The 20,331-nt window shown below is 38.4% G+C and overlaps 1 protein-coding gene across 2 annotated transcripts in view; it reads left to right on the plus strand.

Moving 5' to 3' along the window:
• The window catches only part of rad17 (RAD17 checkpoint clamp loader component), a 139,931-nt gene that overhangs the window by 24,735 nt on the left and 94,865 nt on the right, over positions 1 to 20,331 (plus strand). For both annotated transcript variants that reach the window (XM_051930084.1, XM_051930083.1), the window contains exons 6-7: positions 1,721 to 1,857; positions 2,149 to 2,201. In XM_051930084.1, the coding sequence (XP_051786044.1) occupies positions 1,721 to 1,857; positions 2,149 to 2,201 (190 nt within the window). The remainder of the gene's footprint in view (positions 1 to 1,720; positions 1,858 to 2,148; positions 2,202 to 20,331) is intronic.

Below are 20,331 nucleotides of genomic sequence, written 5' to 3' on the forward strand. Positions count from 1 at the left end.
CCAACTGAAGCCTTATTTATCAGGGAGTCGGGTACCTCGAGCTGTATAGGCTAAAAAAAATATATCATTATTTGGGACACATGCATTTCTTGTGTGTTCCGTGTCTACAAAGATCTACTCTCTATGTAAGTGTAGGATGAAAGAAATGTTGAACACACGCCTAAAAGACACTTTTTCCATGTTTTAGTACTGATGACAAAAATTTGACATGAAGTGTGTAATGTGTGAAGACTGAAGTCCAAATATCAAATAAGCACTTTCACAAAAGGTGCAAATATAACAGAACAAGTACGCTTTTTTTTCCCCCCAAGACTATAACCGAAGAAAAAGAAATCAGGTTAGTGTGGCTTGTTATCTTGACTTCTTTGGTAGTACAGTCGTAAGAGCAGCTGACTCCTATTCAGAAGGTACCGGGTTCAGGTCTTAACATGTCCCTAAATAAACGTTTTGAGTAGTGAGCTGCTCTTATTGTTACTATTATTATACAGTACAGACTCAAATCAAATGTATGTTTTTAACAGCCGGTGTAAATGTATGGTACTTGTAAAGGTTAGCATTTTTTTTAATTCAGTTTTATTCTCTCAGTCGCATTCACGCTCACCCGGATCGAACACTGCTGTTTTCAAATAAAGACGAGCTATAATAGAGGTGAACTTGGATTGGAGAAAAACAACTGAAGCCATCCCCGCAAGAAACGTCCACTCACATATAAGAACAATGCAGCTGCACCAGGCGTAAAGGCAAAAGATGGCACCGTTTCGATGCAGGACTAAGTCTGGCGTCATCCTGCCAATCAGTCTGCCCCACACCTGTCCTTCAGAGAGACAGCACGGCTTACAGAGCTCGCCAATGTATTGTGCAAACTCCTGTTTGTGATTTATGTTTTGTGATGGTCTTTACATAAGAAGTATTTATATGTTACTTATATAAAAGCCAAATTGAATGTTATCTACCTTGATTTATTGTTTTCCTACAGCGTAAAGTCACATGTAGACTGCAGAGCTTCCTCTGTTTGATCGACAAGGGCATGCTCACAAATTATATGTGTAATGCCACAAAAAATGCCTGGTGACACTTTAGTACGTGAGCAATGGTACGAGAATGCAGTTAGACTTTTTTTTGGGGCACATACACAGTCCAGATCTAAACACTAGCGTGGAGAGTCGCTAATTTTTTAGCCTATACAGCTCGAGGTACCTGACTCCCTGATGAACAAGGCTTCAGTTGGGAGAGGTTTTTTTCAGTTTCTACAGCGGTGGGGGGATGGTATAGCAGGCTGCTTGGGCTTATCGACACATTTACAAGACAAAAGAGGCTGACAGAGAAGTGCAAGCAGATTTAAGGTGGGCCATTTTTTTTTTTTTTGTAAGCTTTGGTAATTCTAGTGTTAAACTAATCGGGAGAATAGTCATAAAGGTAGTAAAATAAACATGTGTTTTGTTTTAGTCATCGAATTGCAATCTTTCAATTAGCTGATGTTATTTGTCAATGCTATAAAAATGTTCACCCAAAAAGTAAATTTCACCTAACAATTTGATCTAAATTATGCTGCAGCATCTTGAGTCAGCATGATACAAACTAGCAAGGTTAAAGTTTGTTTTTAACTCCAGTCTTCAGTGTAAAACAGTAAATCAAAATGGAATACGATTTGAGAAGGGAAATGAGCAGAGACATGGTTTCTGTGTTTAAAACTAACCTGCCACAATTGTTTTTCTTCAAGAATCCATATCTGGTGGTTTTAGCAGTGAGTCTCAGACTCGTATGTTTCAAGAGTTCCTATTACGAGCAAACAGATACAACAAACTGCAGCTGTCTGGAGAAACCAACGATAAGACCAAGAAAGTAATTCTTGTGGAAGTGAGTGTAAATATTACATTTTCAGTTTTTTTTAGGTTTTATTGCCTTAACAGAAAGGCATGAAAGTTGATAAAAGCTTTTGGACACTATTTTTTCATTTGTATGGAATGTGCAGAATCTTACTGCATTTCAGTGACTTGCATGTTTGTCTGATGTGTAATTCTATATTGGCTTAGTGTGAGCAAGTATGTGTGTAAGCATAAGTGTGCTCTGTGGACTAGTGTTCCACCGAGTGCTGGTCCATGCTTTATACTGTTAACAACTCGTGACCCTTGTTTTCCTCACTTTCAGGATATTCCTAATCAGTTTTATCGACAACCAGCCTATTTACATGATATTCTTAGGTAAGACAATGTATTTATTTTTAATTAATACCACTCTGTTTGCATTTGTAATCTACATATTTATAGTCCAAATTTTGAAAATTACATACACATTTTTGCCAGATTGACAATGGGATGCCCTATAGTGACTAAAATTCTTACAAAATGAAATGCAAAATATTTTGTTCGGTGAAAAAAATTAGCTTTGTAAAGGTGAAAATTTATTTTTTAATTAGAAATGTTATGTACAGTTATATACTGTACCTGATGGTGGCAGCATGGACGTGTAGTGGTTAACCTTGAGGCTTTGCAGATGCAGCATCCTGTGTTAGAATCACATGCCAGGTTGTTTTTTCTGCATCTTTGTGTAATTGGGAGGCATTTTTTTCTTCTTCTTTATGGGTATTTTGGCATGCAGGTTACATTCACTGCTGAGTCTAAATTGTGAATGGGACCTGGAATTTCTGGAATTTCACTTTATGGCCAGTATTGCAGAGATAGACTTCAACCCACATGATCTTGAATTGAATGAAGTGTGTTTTACAGTGTTTTTACAATTACCCCTTGAGGAAATTAAAGCCTGACATTCATTGTTTTTAAGAAGAAGTAAGAAAGGAAAGGAAAGAAACAACAACATGGTAGTTCTTAATCTAAACAATGCACATGGGGGCCATAGGTGCATTGCCATGTGTCAAGTAGTACAGAACAACATTAGAGAAAGTTCGCATAAGAGCTTACTAGACTTAAACTAGGAGTGTGTGTTATAAAGTATAAGGAAATTTTAAACAACTTGAAAAATTTTTCAGTTTAAATAAATGTTCTGACATGACTTAATTGAAATATGTCTGCTTACGAAGAGTAAGTTAGATGCTAGCTGTTAACTTTATGTGCCAACCTCTATAAGCAACAGTGCCCGTTATGAAAATTGTAATTCTTTGTGTGAAGAATTTTTATCCAGAGACGCACAATACATATTTATATAACAAGTTACTCAGTAATGACTTTCATTTGTTAACTTTTCTTAGCACATTGCTCTCTAATAAGTCCAAGGAAACTTTTTCTATAAGCATAAGCTCAGTCCTGGCAAACCATGTATCGTTGACTGTACAGTCATGGCCAGATGTTTTGAGAATGACATAAATATTGGTTTTCACAAAGTTTGCTGCTTCAGAGGTTTTAGATCTTTTTGTCAGGCTTTTATTGACAATTACATTAGGTTTATGCAAAGAGTCAATGTTTGCAGTGTTGGCTCTTCTTTTCATTTTCATGGCAAAGTGGGACTTTGCAATTAATTGCAATTGATCTGATCACTCTTCATAACTTTCTGGAGTATATGTAAATTGCCATCATAAAAACTGAGGCAGCAAACTTTGTGAAAATTTGTGTCATTCTCAAAACAATTGGCTACGACTGTATTGTATTTTATGTTTAAGATTTGTATTGACTTGGATGGTGCATTGAAGACATTCTATTTTTCAGAGGTGTAAAATCACATATTTAACTCCTTTACCTCTTTCTGTTTAGGTTGGCTGTTCAGAAAAATTTTTATAATTTTAAGTTCATGAAGCCACAGCAAGTGTATTATAATGCAAGGAAGTTATTTTTCCCCTTGGATTACTAGACTAGGAATGTACCACTCTCTAATCCGGTTTTAGTATTTGTGTCGGTATCTTATCCATGCTTATCAAAAACACTGTGGGTTCTAGGAGCCATGTAATCAGTCCCAAAAATTATTTCTATACTTACATGGAATTATCCTTGCCTCCTATAAAGGCTAATTTGATAAACAAAAAACTGTCCTGTGTAGGATAGTTGTTGCGTGTAATTGTCCAACTTACTGCTCACCATAGAAAAACCACCTAGTTAGATATTGGAGTCATAATTCCTTTGTTACTGAAGTAGAGCGAGGGTGGCAAAGCATGATGAATAAAGTATTCAGGGGCATGCTGAATTTCGCTGTTTTTTATTTACAGTAGAGCTTGCTGACAGGTGAAGTATTAAAACTGTAAGAGTTGAAATATTCCATTTTGTAGAGACAATGGAAGAAATGTCTGCTCTAAATACCATAGTGTTTGGTGCTGTTCAATGTTCTTATACCAGCATTAGTGCAAGTTGATGGAAATTGTCTGATCAAAATTCAACGCTGAAAAAGAAAAACCTCTGCAGATAGCTATAGAAATATGTTGTCTTTGTAGTCGCTGCTAAGAAGTTTTGTTTTGAAACCAATTCATTACTTTTTGTTGTGCGTTTCTTTCTTTTAAAGAAATGTTTTGAAGTCACTTTGCAAAGGTGCAAAGGGTTTGGTGTGTGTGTTTTTTTTTTGTTTTTTTTTTTTATATATATAAATATACCCATACAGTGGATTAGTATTGAGTGGATAAGTATTGAGACTTTGTTGTTGCTGTAATTGTGTTGTATATCTAGATAAATATACCATTTTTGCCAATCTACACTCAATACCACATAATGACCAAGTATATTAAAAATGTTTTCAGAAAGGGTTAAAAAAATTGTTTAAAAATCAAAAGGTGAAATTGCAAATTTTATACTAACTGCGTTACCCAGCTTCTCTAGGGAAATTTTATAAGGCAATGGGCCTCCGTTATAGTGCTGTCAGTGAATCCGATGCATCGGAAGTATTATGTAATAACTACTTTTCCATATACAAGACTTTGGATCTAGCCGAAGAGGTGTTGGGGGTGTTCTGGATGGTCCATTTGGGCTTTCATCTACATTCATATAATGGTGAGACATTGATCAGGGGTTATATAGTATATGATATACGTTTTAAAGCTATTGAACGTGTATAAATTACCTTTTTTGCTTCTAGTGAAGCAACACCTATGCACACAACCACAACGTGTTTCACTCTCACTGAAAATTTACAGCATGCTTGCTGACCATTGTGCATGTGTTTTTTTTTTTTTTGTTTTTTTTTTTTCTTTGTCTATCATATTGTGATTTTTCAATGTAATCAGTCAAAGCATTTTTGAGATTTGGTGGTATTTAGTTTCTTAATTTACAGTGCATCCGGAAAGTATTCACAGCGCATCACTTTTTTCCCACATTTTGTTATGTTACAGCCTTATTCCAAAATGAATTAAATTCCATGTGAGAAATCACATGTACATAAGTATTCACAGCTTTTGCCATGAAGCTCAAAATTGAGCTGCATGTCCCGAGTCTGCCACAGGTCCCCCATCCACTAGAATGTACTCGAAGCAGCTTCAGAGGAAACAGGCTGTGGTGCATGCTTCTGACATGCCCAAACCATCTCAACATGGTCCTCTTGATCTGGAGTAGACGTGACTCTGTTCTAAGGCTCCCCCAAACTGCTGAGCTTCTTGTGCTATAATGATTTGTCAGCCAAGCTACCCTGCAAAGAAACAATTTCTGCTGCTTGTACATAGGATCTCATTCTTTTGGTCATTACCCGCAGGTCATGACAAAAGGGGAGGACAGGAATGTAGATAAACTGGTAAACCAACTTTTTGTCTTTTAGACTCGGCTTCTGCTTCACCATTATGGACAGATACAGCTGCAGTCTCTCCAAGCCACATGTCATTCTTGTGTTTTGCTCTTCTCTCTTTTGTGAACAAGATCCTAAGATGATTGAAGTCCTCCACAAAGCAGGCAGTGTATCTTCAAATGGAAATGGCTTCAATCCAATCACCAGAGGCAAGGGTTCCAGTACAGATTTTGGACCCCTTTAACACTAGAATTACCAGAGTCTACGAAAAAACTCGTAGATCCGGCCCACCTTAAAACCGTTCTCACCTCTCTTTTGTCTTCTAAATGTGCCAATTAAGAGGAGCAGCGAGCAGCCGGCTATTCCATCCCCCACCGTCGCAGAACGTTCACTAAGTTTTCCCAGCTCATGCCTTGTTTGATTATCTGGGAGTGACTGAACTGCTGGAGTTTTAGAATGGAAATAATAGATCGCTATTTGGAATACATGCATTTCATGCGTGTTCCGTTTCTACAGTAATCTGTGTAAACGCATTGCTAAAACAGAAACTGTAGGCATAAACTATAGAATCTGTGAAGCCTGAAGTCCAAACATCAAATAAACACTTTCACAAAAGGTTCAAAGATGATACAACAGCTTCTGTGACTTAACGCTATGGTTTGCTGACTTGGAGCACAACTGCCCTACCGTACCACAGAGACGTGAGTTCGATTCCCAGCTTTGAAAAAAGTGTTTTTTTTTTCCTCAAACGGACATTGAATTTATAAATTGGTATGCACTGTAAATCGTTATCTTTAAAATGTCAATCGCGGTTATTTCTGTTGATTAATTCATGCTTTTTTACTTAGAGTCAGAACAGGAGCTTTTTCAGCTTATTCAGCTTCTGATCTGACTCAAACAGCGCCAGTATAACTTCACACCCGATCTGACGCTGTTCGTTTTCAAATAATATTGCATTACTTCGACGATGTTTTCTGATTGGTACTATTCGCGTCATAAAATGATTTCTTCAAAACGTCACATATATTTGTCTCTTTCTTTTTTTAAAATGTGCGTTGTAGCACTCGGCAACTGGCCACCTGCATGTTCTTGTGCACACTGAATAAGACAGCGCTATATGCAATCATCAGATTCAAATGTTAAGTTATATAGCACAGAATGGAAATCAGCAGTTCTTAGCATTCCACCACGCAAGCTGTCATATCAACCGCCTACTGTAACTTGCTTTCTTTTTTCTTTGGTTATAGTTTTGAATAAAAGTGCACTTGTTTTGTTATACTTTTACATCAACATATGTTCCTGTGTTTGAGCTACATGGGCATGCTCAAAAAATATACGTATAATGCCACGAAAAGTGCATGCAGACACTTCAGTTCGCAAGCATTGGTACGACAATGCAGTCATAAGTACACTGCACAGCTTTAGCGCGTCTTTATGTGAAAACAACAGTATCAGATGGGGAGTGTCTGATGATTGCATATAGCGCTGAAGTTACTGCTCTTTACTATGCTTTCCTCTGCATGTCCTGGAGTACAAAAGAAACAGCATACAGCAACACGTGGGGACTGGCAATATTGGGGGGGGGAAAAACACGCGGTCGTATGTATCGTGGTACACTGCAGAACTATAGCGCGTCTTTATGTGAAAACAGCAGTGTCAGGTGGGGGGCGGTAGGGAAGGATCCTGAACGCGACTGAGACAATGAAAAGTGAATTAAAAAAAAAAAAATAAAGCTAACCTTTACAAATATCATAAATTACACCGGCTGTTACAGACTGAAATCAAATGTATCTTTTTATTCTAAAATAGTGAAAATAAGAACACTTCTCAAAAGGGAGTTGTGCAGGATCGAACTTATGACCTTAAGATTCCCAGTCAGCAACTGATACTCTTGCGCCACGGAAGCAGTGATAGCTAATGCGTGTCAATGTCGCACACTAAGGCGGCTTTTTTTGGCGGTGGCTTTTTTTTGTACCTTTTGTGACAGTGTTTCTTTGATATTTGGACTTCAGGCTTCATACATTATATAGTTTATGCCTACACTTTGTCATTTGCTACTAGAATATATAAAATGTTTGTTTTAACCATGTGTTTACACAGATTACTGTAGAAATGCAACACATATGAAATGCGTGTGTTCCAAATAACAATCTATTATTTCTACTCTAAAACTCCACTTCACTCCCAGATAATCAATCAAGGCATGAGTTGGGAAAAGCTCGTTTGTGTACTGTGTGACGTGATCAAAAATGAATATGTACATGTATGTTTATTATACCACCTGTAATACACATCTGAAGCCCAGATGAAATCTACTCTAGGACAGAAGGTGATCTGTTTAATGTAACCCGAGTCACTATGACTGAATTGAATAAGATGATCCCTGTGTTAGTGTCTTCCCAAAGAAAGTAACTTAATATACTACATTTTGTTTTTAAATTACCAGTACATGGTTAGTCCTCATTAGAAGTTTCACTTAGCTGACGTTTTCCAAGAAACTGGAATTCTGAATTTTTTTTATTTGATGGAACCCTTTCAGTCTGGTTTCAGGGCGCGGCACAGCTGTGAAACTGCTCTGCTACAGGTAACCAATGATTTACTTATGGCAGCAGACTCTGGACAAACCAGCATATTAATTCTGTTAGACCTCAGTGCAGCATTTGACACTGTCAGACATGACATCCTACTGTCCAGAATGGAGAACATGCTGGGTATCTCTGGCACTGCCCTCCAGTGGTTCAAGTCCTATCTGACTGATAGGCAAGAGTTTGTTAGTCTTGGCAAGAGCAGATCCAGCTCAGCGCCAGTCACACAAGGAGTCCCTCAAGGCTCTGTCCTCGGTCCTCTGCTTTTCTGTATTTACATGCTTCCCCTTGGCCATATTATCCGTAGCTATGGACTGAGTTATCATTTTTATGCAGATGATACTCAACTCTACTTCAATGTTAAAAGTGGAACTTCTTCAGAGCTTTCTCAGCTCACATCCTGCCTTAGTGAAATTAAAACCTGGATGGAGCAGAACTCTTTAAAATTAAATTGCAATAAAACTGAACTCCTGCAAATTGGGACTAAAATGCAACTTAATAAAATTAGCTCCTTCCCAGTCTATCTTGGCGGTGATCTCATCAGACCTGCCTTTACTGTAAAAAATCTTGGTGTCATTTTTGATTCCTCCCTCTCTTATTCCGCCCACATAAATCACATTAAGGAACTTTCTTACTTTCACCTCCGTAACATATCCTGTGTTCGCTCCTTCCTCTCCTTTTCTAACGCTTAGAAACTTGTCCATGCTTTTATCACATCCCGCATCGATTATTGTAATTCCCTACTGGCAGGTGCCCCATCTAATCTTATATCACAGCTCCAGCTTATTCAAAACTCAGCTGCAAGAGTCCTTACTTGAACTAGCAGCAGCGAACACATAACACCCATCCTGCTCCGTCTCCACTGGCTCCCTGTGTCTTACAGAATCGAATATAAAATCCTACTAATAACTTACAAAGCCTTAAATATCCTTGCGCCAAACTACATGAGTGACCTTCTCCATCACTATGTGCCTGCCCGCCCACTAAGGTCCTCTGATTCTGGCAATCTTGTTGTGCCCCTCACTAATCTACACTCCATGGGTGACAGGGCCTTCAGCTGTATAGCGCCCAGACTCTGGAATGACCTACCAAAATTAATCCGGTCAGCTGACTCCATGAATTCTTTTAAAAAAAACAACTCAAAACTCATCTGTTCAGGAAGGCTTTTAGCTCTACTTGACTTTATTACCCTTCTCTCAGTTTACTTCTCTGTCAGGATGCTAATGTAACCTGCGTGTGTGTGCTAGACCATCAATTATGTTGTCTGTTTCTCTTTTTTTTTTTCAGAATTCAATGTCTTAATCTTCTTTATTTATCTGGTTTGTACAATGCTATATACTGTATACGCTGCCGTTCTTTATTATATTCTGTAAGTGCCTTGAGCATGGGAAAGGCGCTATATAAATAAAATGTATTATTATTTATTATTACATACTAAATTTTTCCATAAAATATTATACAAAATATTTTAAAGTACAGTGACGCCTTGATTATCCATCAGGGTTCAGGACTGAGGCCATGATTGATAAGAGAAAAGACGGATAACATAAAATGTTGTACAGTAGATTAGTTTAGTAAATAGTCATATTTGTTTACAAAACTATTTTAACACAATTAATTCATGTAATATTGTAACGACCAGCGTAATAAGCAAATATAACTCGGAGGTACTGGAGTTTTCTATGTTTTATTTGGAGTCTTTGTTCTGTAACAAGTGGTGCCCTGTCTTATATGCTGTTATCTGGGTTATGGAGCATACCACCTAAACAATGAAAGAAAGCTTTCCCTACGATTCAGTTTATCTCCTTTCATTCTTTTTTTTTTTTTTCCTCTATATCGCAAACACGTCTGCTTATTGTCTTCTAACTCCCTACTCAAAACTTACTTATGCCGTACCTTCCTTTTTCTCCTAACTTCTCCCGTCACTCATCTCCTAAGAGGCGTGTCCACCCTTCACCCAGTCCCATCACTTACAGCATTCATTCCACCCTTTCTGCACCTGTACAGCACATCACAAGCTGCGTGTACTTCACAATATATTAACAAAACATAATATAACTGAATTTTTAAAAAGAAAATTTACAATACAGAAGAACATTAACATTAATAAAGAATAACATTGCCATCAGTGGTTTCCATTTCCAACACATTTTTCAATTTTGTTGGCGGCATGCTTTATATCGTTCACTGTACTTCCTACTATGCAAATGGAAGCAATACTTGAAACATTTTCGCCATTTCGTAAATGTTTAATTTTAAATTTTTTGTTACAATTTTTAACACCACACACATGTTTATCAGCCATAACAATGTATAGTAGATCAATTACAACAAAAGAGAAAAGTTATGAAGCGTGATTAAAACTGAAGATACCCAGCACAACAGTGTCAGGTATGTAAGAACACTACGTGGTAGCACAAGGAAAAGTTTTACCAATGTGCAAAGCTCGCAGAATACTGCACGGCAGTAGCAGTACAGTAATGGGCGCTGGCATGCACAATTTTTTTTTTTCCTCCCCTGACGGTTAATGGAGATTGATAGTTTAATCAGGTGACAGATAATAGAGGTTTTACTGTATATATAACATTACAGATGTTAAAATATTAAAGAAGAATAAAGGAAACAAAAGATGTCCATAATAATACTCTCATAAGGCTAGAAATCATGCAGTAACAAACTGTAAGGCTGGGTTTATACTTCACGCGATGCATGCTCCTGTGAACACCACTTCTACGTAAGTGTTGTACTGTATATACTTGTGCAAGTAGTTTACATAAATCTGGAAGATTCCACCAGGTGGCAGTGTGAGATATCATCATGATGAGAAAACATTTGGCTTCTCTGTGTTGTGAATTTCCTAAAACATCCATTAAATTCCGAGGACACCTTGCCACAATATCTCTGAAAAGGATGTTTAATGATAATTCCGTCAATCCGGGGATGCACCCATTCCAACAAGCATCGGGTGGGAGACAGAAACAGTCCCTGGACAGGGCATCAGCTCATCGCAAGGTGAATACAAATCCACAAACACGAGCATCATTTTAGCATCACCAAATCTCAAAACCTTCATGTCCTTGGAAGGAAACCCACCAGGAAAACATGCAAACTCCAGGCAGGGAACACCCTGCAAGTTAGCAGTGCAAATGCGCTGCCACCGTGCCGACTCCTACATGTGCAATTATTAACAGTATTCATTATTTAAATAAAGTTAACTACTTTATGTGTAAAATGTAATATACATACTTTAAAGCATTTCATCATGAAAGTGATATCAAGTATAAATCAATGGATTCTAAATGTGCAGAGAGCTGGAATATCATAAATTTTAATGTGTTCTGTGTGGCAATTGCAGCGGCTGTCAGTTCAGGAGGAAACCCCAGAAGCATGTAGTAATTAACAACTAGGTCGATTTTAAGATGATGTTTATGACATTCTACTTTAATAACAAAATAAACTATGAGATTGAAGTGGAGATTTCAAGATTAAAGCCGAAATTTACAGTTTAATCACATAACGGACATTTTCACTTTGTCCTTAATTTTTTTTTCTCTGTGGCTCAAATACGCTGCGGTACATTCTGATGCTGTTGTGAAGGTGAAATAAAAAGAAAGATGGCACAGAAGAGGGTATGTGAGACTTTTTAAATGTATTGTGTCATTATGTTAGGGAGTATGCGATGCTTGAATATAAAAGCACTACGAATGCATTTGTATGTTGGCATTTTGCTTCACCACATCGAACCATTCATCAAACATTGAAGCACGCTCCTCGATCCTGTATGATTCGCAAACAGCTTTCTGTTACATGTAGATAGTAAACATAGACTCTGATGTCATATTCTGACTTGATCACACTGCACCCCCTGACTTTTTGCTGGTACTGCAACTTGCGCACACTCCGTGTTAATTTCTGAAAACAACCACAGAGGACGTGTGAAGTGAACTCTGGGAATGCGTGGCAGCCATCATGCATGTACATACACGTTCTAAGCGTGAAGTATTATTGCCAGCCCTAAGGTATTAACCAACTGAAGAGCTTTGTGGCTGTAAATTACCTTGAGACTGCACATCTATACCAAAAATTCAGTAATGAAAAGGTTAAATAAGTGACTATATCAGATCCATTTACAATTAGGAATAAAATATTTTCCAAATAATATTAAATTTATCAGAATATGGTATAATTAATAGATCTCAAAAATTTTCCTTAAAAAAAAAAATAAAAATAAAAATCTAGGCAATCAAAGTAGATATTTCTGTCCATTGGTTTCTTCAGACAGGACAATCAAAAGAAAAAGTGATGTGAATGACAAAATATAACACATCTAGAAACATTTTACGTATGAATTTATAGGGTAATTTTATGACTGATTTTATATTGGATTTCACGAACCATTAGTAAAGGCAGATAATTCTTAGAAGTTAACCAAACTTTCTGCCAGTTAATTTTATCTTTAATAATCACCTTCCATTAACTATATGCTCTTGGATTAATCAGATTTAAAAGGACGTGTTTCCTGGTAAGTATATTACATTTTTGTTTCAAAAAACAGACCAGGAAGGCTTGAGATAACTGTATGACAATGCTTGCATAAATATAATAAGTTCACTAGAATAGCATTCAACACTAAAATGAATTCTGGAAAAGAGTTAGAAAAAACATTTCTAAATTACTGCATTTTTTTATATACAAGAACTAGCCAACCTGCGGCGTAGCATATGCCGCATAATTATGTATTGATGGGTGAACACTTCCTGAACGACACAGTTGTCCAAACAGAAGTGAAAATAAAATTGAGCCCGGTGCATTCTTTAACTGCATTTTCTGCCTTGTAACGCAGTGGTAGTGTTGCTGGTTAACAGTAAGGAGACTGTGAAAGATTTTGGGTTCGCTTCCCGGTTCCTCCCTGTGTGGATAGTGCTTTGAATGAAAAAAGTGAACATTTGCAAAATCCGCAACGGTGCGTTCTGTAAGTACAATGCACACGCGTTTAATTTGTCAGCCACTTTTTGCCAGCCGTCTTTTCAGGTTTGGGCTTATTTTGCAGTGTTACCGCTTGTGCATATTAAATCTTGAAATCCTTCGAGTAACTAATTACCAAACACCCACCCACCCAGCTTGTGTGAAAAAAATGCGCCGGTTCTTTCATCATTTTGTTGCAGCCTATCAAAGACTTGCTGCCCTCAACTCCTCACCTGAGTCGCTGTCGTCTGTGCACCTCTGAGCCACGTTGTCCTTTCATTGTTCTTTGCGGTTTCGGCTGCTTTTCTATATATAATCCACCAAGTCACCCGACCACGGTAGTAGGAGGGGGGTGGGGAGCGTACACAGGGCAGGGACGTATTCAGAGGGAGCGTATGACCCACACTCAGTGGGTATTCCTCGTTCGTGGGGAACAATTCGAGAAAGAGCTATCAATCTGTCAATCCTATCCATGTCCGGGCAGGGTGAGGTTTCCCGTGTTCAGTCAAATAAAGCAAGATTTGTGTGTGACGAGTTGTTGTGTTGGAGCACATGAGCAGGCACTGTGAATGCCTTGAGAGCATGGGTGGATGCGTGCCGGATGAATAATAATCTATATATCTTCTTAGATATAGACAGCGTCTGATATAGTGATGGTTTTACACTCCAGCACATTGCGGTGAACGCTGGTAACAGTCAGGCGGGCAGGCGTATTAGAGTTGGTGCTCTTAGAGTTGGTGGGCGTGTCTCTAGCGGTTCGAGTTCTTGGGCGGTGCTCTGTCGTTTGTATCACACGGTCGGATGACTTGGTGGATTATATATGATGATGATTAAATGCTGAAATCCTTCGAGGAACTAATTAACTAACTAACACCAACCCACCCACACAGCTTGTGTGAAAAAATGCACCTGCACGGTCGGACGACTTGGTGGATTATTTATGATAAACATTTGCAAAATCCGTAACGCTGCTTTCAGTAAGTACAATGCACACGTGTTTATATAGTAAAAGGCAAATTATCCGCGACAAACAAACTGTTATAAACGCTGCATACCAAGCCGCGGCGTAGTATACACCGCATAATCACGCCGCTTTTTAAATGTTTTTTTAAGCAGAGGGAAAAAAATTAAAATTTGCAAAATCCGTAACACTGCTTTCAGTAAGTACAATGCACACACGTTTAATTTGTCGGCCACTTTTTGCCAGCCGTCTTTTCTGGTTTGGGCTGCTTTTGCAGTGTTACCGCTTGTGCATATTAAATGTTGAAATCCTTCGAGGAACTAATTAACTAACACCAACCCACCCACATAAACACACAGCTTGTGTGAAAAAATGCGCCCGTACTTTCATAATTTTGTTGCAGCCTATTAACTGTTTTAGACGCTGCATTCAGCAATTCACATCCGCGACAAACATGCCTCTTTTTACATGGTCCTGCTTTGGTGGGCGGGAAACGTTTTCCGTGTTCCTGCAGGACCATCTAAGAATATGCATGTTTGTCGCGGAAACGAATTGCTGCATGTAGCGTGTAAAACAGTTTGCTATGGTGCACGCGGTCGTGCGTCGTAAGCGAAAAGTCAACGTGGCTCAGAGGTGCATGTGTACTGTAGCCCAGACGAAGATAAAGGACGGCGTTTTTTCCCTAGTCGATGCGTCCGAGTTGGTGGGCGTGGCTCTGCGAGTTGTCGTCGTAATCCAATGGTCTTAGAGTTGGTGGGTGTGGTTCCTTCCTGCGTGCGCCATGGGCGGCTTACTTGTCGGCGGCTTAGTGAATCTGAGCCCCTTCCGGCGTTCTTTCCATGGTTGGCTATCTTGTCTTCCGGCTTAGTGAATTATATATATAGATAATACCACCAATGTCAAATAAATTCAAAATAAAAACATTGTTAACCCAGTCTTTTCAAAATAGACTTAATTTTATGTAAAACTAGCAAAATACCCGCGCTTCGCAGCGGAGAAGTAGTGTGTTAAAGAGGTTATGAAAAAAAAAAAGGAAACATTTTAAAAATAACGTAACATGATCGTCAATGTAATTGTGTTGTCATTGTTATGAGTGTTGCTGTCTTTTATATATATAATATACACACACAGACACACACAAACATATATACATATACATATATATATACATATCTACATATGCACATCTACATATACATACGTATATACACATATACACATCCACATAAACATATATATACATATACAAACTTACATATATATATATATATATACTGTATATAAACATATGTACTTATTGGCTCCTGTATTTAGGATATAGCAGGTTGGATAATGGACGGACGGACATTTGTATGCATAGCCGTATTTGCCCGTTTTCGTTTTTTTTCTTTGTTCAGTAATATTTCAGTAAACCCGGAGCTTGTCAGTTCAAATCCTGGTACTGACACCACTGTGTGACCCTGAGGAAGTCACTTCACCTGCCTGTGCTGCAAAAAACAAAAGTAATGTAACAAATTGTACCTCAGATGTTGTAAGTTGGTGGAATAAAGGCATAAGTAAAATAGATAAATATGTATTATACACATAGGAACTATTCATTTATTTTCAGTTAAGTCATCTGCAGCAAACTTTTATAAATGAGGGTTTCTGATATTTAGATAGTACAAACTGTTTGTTCTTCATTGACGTTTTCTCTTGGAGAGCTTTTTTAATTTCATTGAAAATGAAAGCAGCAGCTGCCAAAATATGTAGCTTTCTTATTAATTTTTCAACATTGTGTAAAATAAATGTATAAAGTAACATAAAAGGTTTAAATACTGGTTATCCTTTTACACTAAAATATTACTAAAGAGGTACAAAAAAAGTAAAATGGATATGTTCTTTAAGGAGATTAATTTTTTTTTTTCTTTCTTCAGTAATATTTAAACAGCCAAATGGGGCTATGCATACGAACTTAAAAGGTTTAAATAAAACAGAAATATATATTTTATTTTTACTTGCTTAACTTGTGGAGGGTGTATCCTGTAGCAAAGCCCTAACTTTTTTCGTGAAAGCCCGTTTCAGTAAATAAGTGTTAAAAACAGGTGTAAAGATATTGACAATAAGCTACGCAAACCCAGGAAGACATGGAATCGTTTAAATCAAGTATCATTACATCTTCCTTTCTTAAAGAGAAGTAAGGCAGTACTTATAAGCTTACATATTTATATATAGACATACATATATATATACATATATATCTGAAGCCGTGCAAGCACACTCTTGAGAATGCAACGTATAGTTGTACAGAAGAAAAGCAATCTTGCCTCAAATGAATGGCAACCTTTTGTAGGTCTATGAAGTTAATTTAAACTTTAGGTTTACACGGTGCTTTCTTTCCGAAGTACCTGCACTCATGAATATGTCTGTATGTGTCAGTCGGTCAAATCCACGCGCTTCGCACCTGCGAAGTACTGCTTTTAAATTTTTATTAAGAAGAAAATAAAACCTTTTTAAATTGAGGGAAAATATACTAATAACAGTTTGTTAAGGATCTGTTTTTTTGTGAAGCTGCGTTTACTCGAGTGATCACTTCGACCTGACTTGGTGGCCAAGTATAAGCGTTACCTCGTAGGTAACCACCCATACAATCAGATTGTGAATCAGACTACGAATGCCGTGAATGTAATTACACACTCACTGCACTTGCTTACGGTAATCGAACCTCGGACGTCAGCGCTAGAGGGGCTTAGCAGCGGTGAAGTATTGCTTTTAAATTTTAATTAAGAACAAAAGAAAATCTCAGAGCTTCGATTCCCGAAAGGGAGTGAAATGAGTGTCCGGTTAACCACCAGGTAACGCTTATGGTTGGACAGCAAGTGACGTAACATCAGCCACGGTGCCTTCAGTTGTGAGAAGCAGATCATAGAATGATTGAAAATAGTTTTGCATTTACCTTTTTAGTAAAAGGCGAGCTTTTAAGCCTGAGAAATCACCCCGTAAATGCACACGTTTAATTGCACATGTGTTAATATGTATGGTTACACAGTATTAAGACAATGAAGAACGTGATTTACCTTTGTTCCCGCGTTTGATAAAAGGTGAGCTTTTAAGCCTGAGAAATCACCCCGTAAATGCACACGTTTAATTGCACGTGTTAATATGTATGCTTACACAGTATTAAAAGACACTCAAAAATTAACGTCATTTACCTTCGTTCCCGCGTTTGACTCGTGCTGTAAATCTCTTCCTTGTTTTTAGTTCACGTGATTACGTAGGAGGCGTGATGATGCGATACGTGACTCCGCCTCCTCCATTAGAGTATATGGACAAAAAATATGTTCCAGTTATGACCATTACGCGTAGAATTTCGAAATGAAACCTGCCTAACTTTTGTAAGTAAGCTGTAAGGAATGAGCCTGCCAAATTTCAGCCTTCCACCTACACGGGAAGTTCGAGAATTAGTGATGAGTCAGTCAGTCAGTCAGTGAGTCAGTGAGGGCTTTGCCTTTTATTAATATGTATAGATACATCTGTTGTTCCAGTTTTTTTTTTCCAAAAAATTGTGAAAAACAGAATTTTACTGCCCTTAGTACTTCATCATAAAAATCTGAGAAAGCACCTAAACGTTTTACATTCACAGTCATTCTGATTTGGTGCATTCAATTTCTTCTTCATTATCTTTGTGAACCACTTAATTTGATATGCACTCACTAAACTACTAAAACTTAGTTTAAATTCTGTAAAATGAGTTTGAGTGTATACCAGGAACTTACTAAGTTAATGTTAAAAAATGTCTTGGATTAAAATCATTAGCAACAGAAACATGTCATTTTCTATTTACTTTGATACAGTTCCTTTCTTGTGGGTTACTTAATAATGAGCATATACAGTGCATCCGGAAAGTATTCACGGCGCATCACTTTTTCCACATTTTGTTATGTTACAGCCTTATTCCAAAATGCATTAAATTCATTTTTTTCCTCAGAATTCTACACACAACACCCCATAATCACAACGTGAAAAAAGTTTACTTGAGATTTTTGCAAATTTATTAAAAATAAAAAAACTCCGAAATCACATGTAAATAAGTATTCACAGTGTTTGCTCAATACTTTGTCAATGCACCTTTGGCAGCAATTACAGCCTTAAGTCTTTTTGAATATCATGCCACAAGCTTGGCACACCTATCCTTGGCCAGTTTCGCCCATTCCTCTTTGCAGCACCTCTCACGCTCCATCAGGTTGGATGGGAAGCGTCGGTGCACAGCCATTTTAAGATCTCTCCAGAGATGTTCAATCGGATTCAAGTCTGGGCTCTGGCTGGGCCACTCAAGGACATTCACAGAGGTGTCCTGAAGCCACTCCTTTGATATCTTGGCTGTGTGCTTAGGGTCGTTGTCCTGCTGCTGAAAGATGAACCGTCGCCCCAGTCTGAGGTCAAGAGCGCTCTGGAGCAGGTTTTCATCCAGGATGTCTCTGTACATTGCTGTAGTCATCTTTCCCTTTATCCTGACTAGTCTCCCAGTCCCTGCCGCTGAAAAACATCCCCACAGCATAATGCTGCCACCACCATGCTTCACTGTAGGGATGGTATTGGCCTAGTGATGAGCGGTGCCTGGTTTCCTCCAAATGTGACGCCTGGCATTCACACCAAAGAGTTCAATCTTTGTCTCATTAGACCAGAGAATTTTCTTTCTCATGGTCTGAGAGTCCTTCAGGTGCCTTTTGGCAAACTCCGGGCGGGCTGCCATGTGCCTTTTACTAAGGAGTGGCTTCCGTCTGGCCACTCTACCATACAGGCCTGATTGGTGGATTGCTGCAGAGATGGTTGTCCTTCTGGAAGGTTCTCCTCTCTCCACAGAGGACCTCTGGAGCTCTGACAGAGTGACCATCGGGTTCTTGGTCACCTCCCTCACTAAGGCTCTTCACCCCCGATCGCTCAGTTTAGATGGCTGGCCAGCTCTAGGAAGAGTCCTGGTGGTTTTGAACTTCTTCCACTTACAGATGATGGAGGCCACTTTGCTCATTGGGACCTTCAAACCAGCAGAAATTTTTCTGCAACCTTCCCCAGATTTGTGCCTCAAGACAATCCTGTCTCGGAGGTCTGCAGACAATTCCTTTGACTTCATGCTTGGTTTGTGCTCTGATATGAACTGTCAAGTGTGGGACCTTATATAGACAGGTGTGTGCCTTTCCAAATCATGTCCAATCAACTGAATTTACCACAGGTGGACTCCAATTAAGCTGCAGAAACAACTCAAGGATGATCAGGGGAACCAGGATGCACCTAAGCTCAATTTTGAGCTTCATGGCAAAGGCTGTGAATACTTGTGCTTTCTCAATTTTTTTATTTTTAATAAATTTGCAAAAACCTCAAGTAAACTTTTTTCACGTTGTCATTATGGGGTGTTGTGTGTAGAATTCTGAGGAAAAAAATGAAGTTAATCCAATTTGGAATAAGGCTGTAACATAACAAAATGTGGAAAACGTGATGCGCTGTGAATACTTTCCGGATGCACTGTAATAAATATTTTCTGTATTATCTATACCTATTATTTATCAGTGTATGATAATAGTTGTTTAAGACATGTGTAAACAATGACCAGTCAGAATGTTTCACAGCAGAAGATAACAAGAGTGTCAAAATACTTAAAGGTCAGTATGAGATTGTCAGTTCTTTTCTACATGTACACTCGTCTTTGCGGGAAAGTGGCTCACATGTATAAAAATTCTGTTGAGGTGGTTGAGGCTGTGTGGAAGGTCCCAGGGGGCAGCCTGGTGTTAAGGGGTCTGACAGCTTGGGGGTAAAAACTGTCCTGCAGCCTGGCAGATCTGGCTTTGATGCTGCAGTATCTTCTCTTGGATGGCAAAAGTGTGAAAAGTCCATGTGAGGGGTGTAAGGGGTCCTGCACAATGCTGCAGGCCTTGCGGACACTGCGTTTGTAAAATATGTCCTGTAGTGAAGGTAGAGGCACCCCAATAATGTTCTCTGCTGTCTTCACTATCCTTTGCATGCACTTGCGGTCAGATATGTTGCAGTTGCCATATCAGACAGTGATGCAGCTGGTCAGAACAGATTTCCTGATAAACCAGTCAAGTTATTTATTCATTATTTTGCAGACTCTCAAACCAAGTGATTTGTTCAGCTAAATATCATGAATTAATTTTTGGACAATGAACAAAAAAAAAC

The sequence above is a fragment of the Erpetoichthys calabaricus genome, chromosome 7 (assembly GCF_900747795.2).
Source record: "Erpetoichthys calabaricus chromosome 7, fErpCal1.3, whole genome shotgun sequence".
NCBI lineage: Eukaryota > Metazoa > Chordata > Cladistia > Polypteriformes > Polypteridae > Erpetoichthys > Erpetoichthys calabaricus.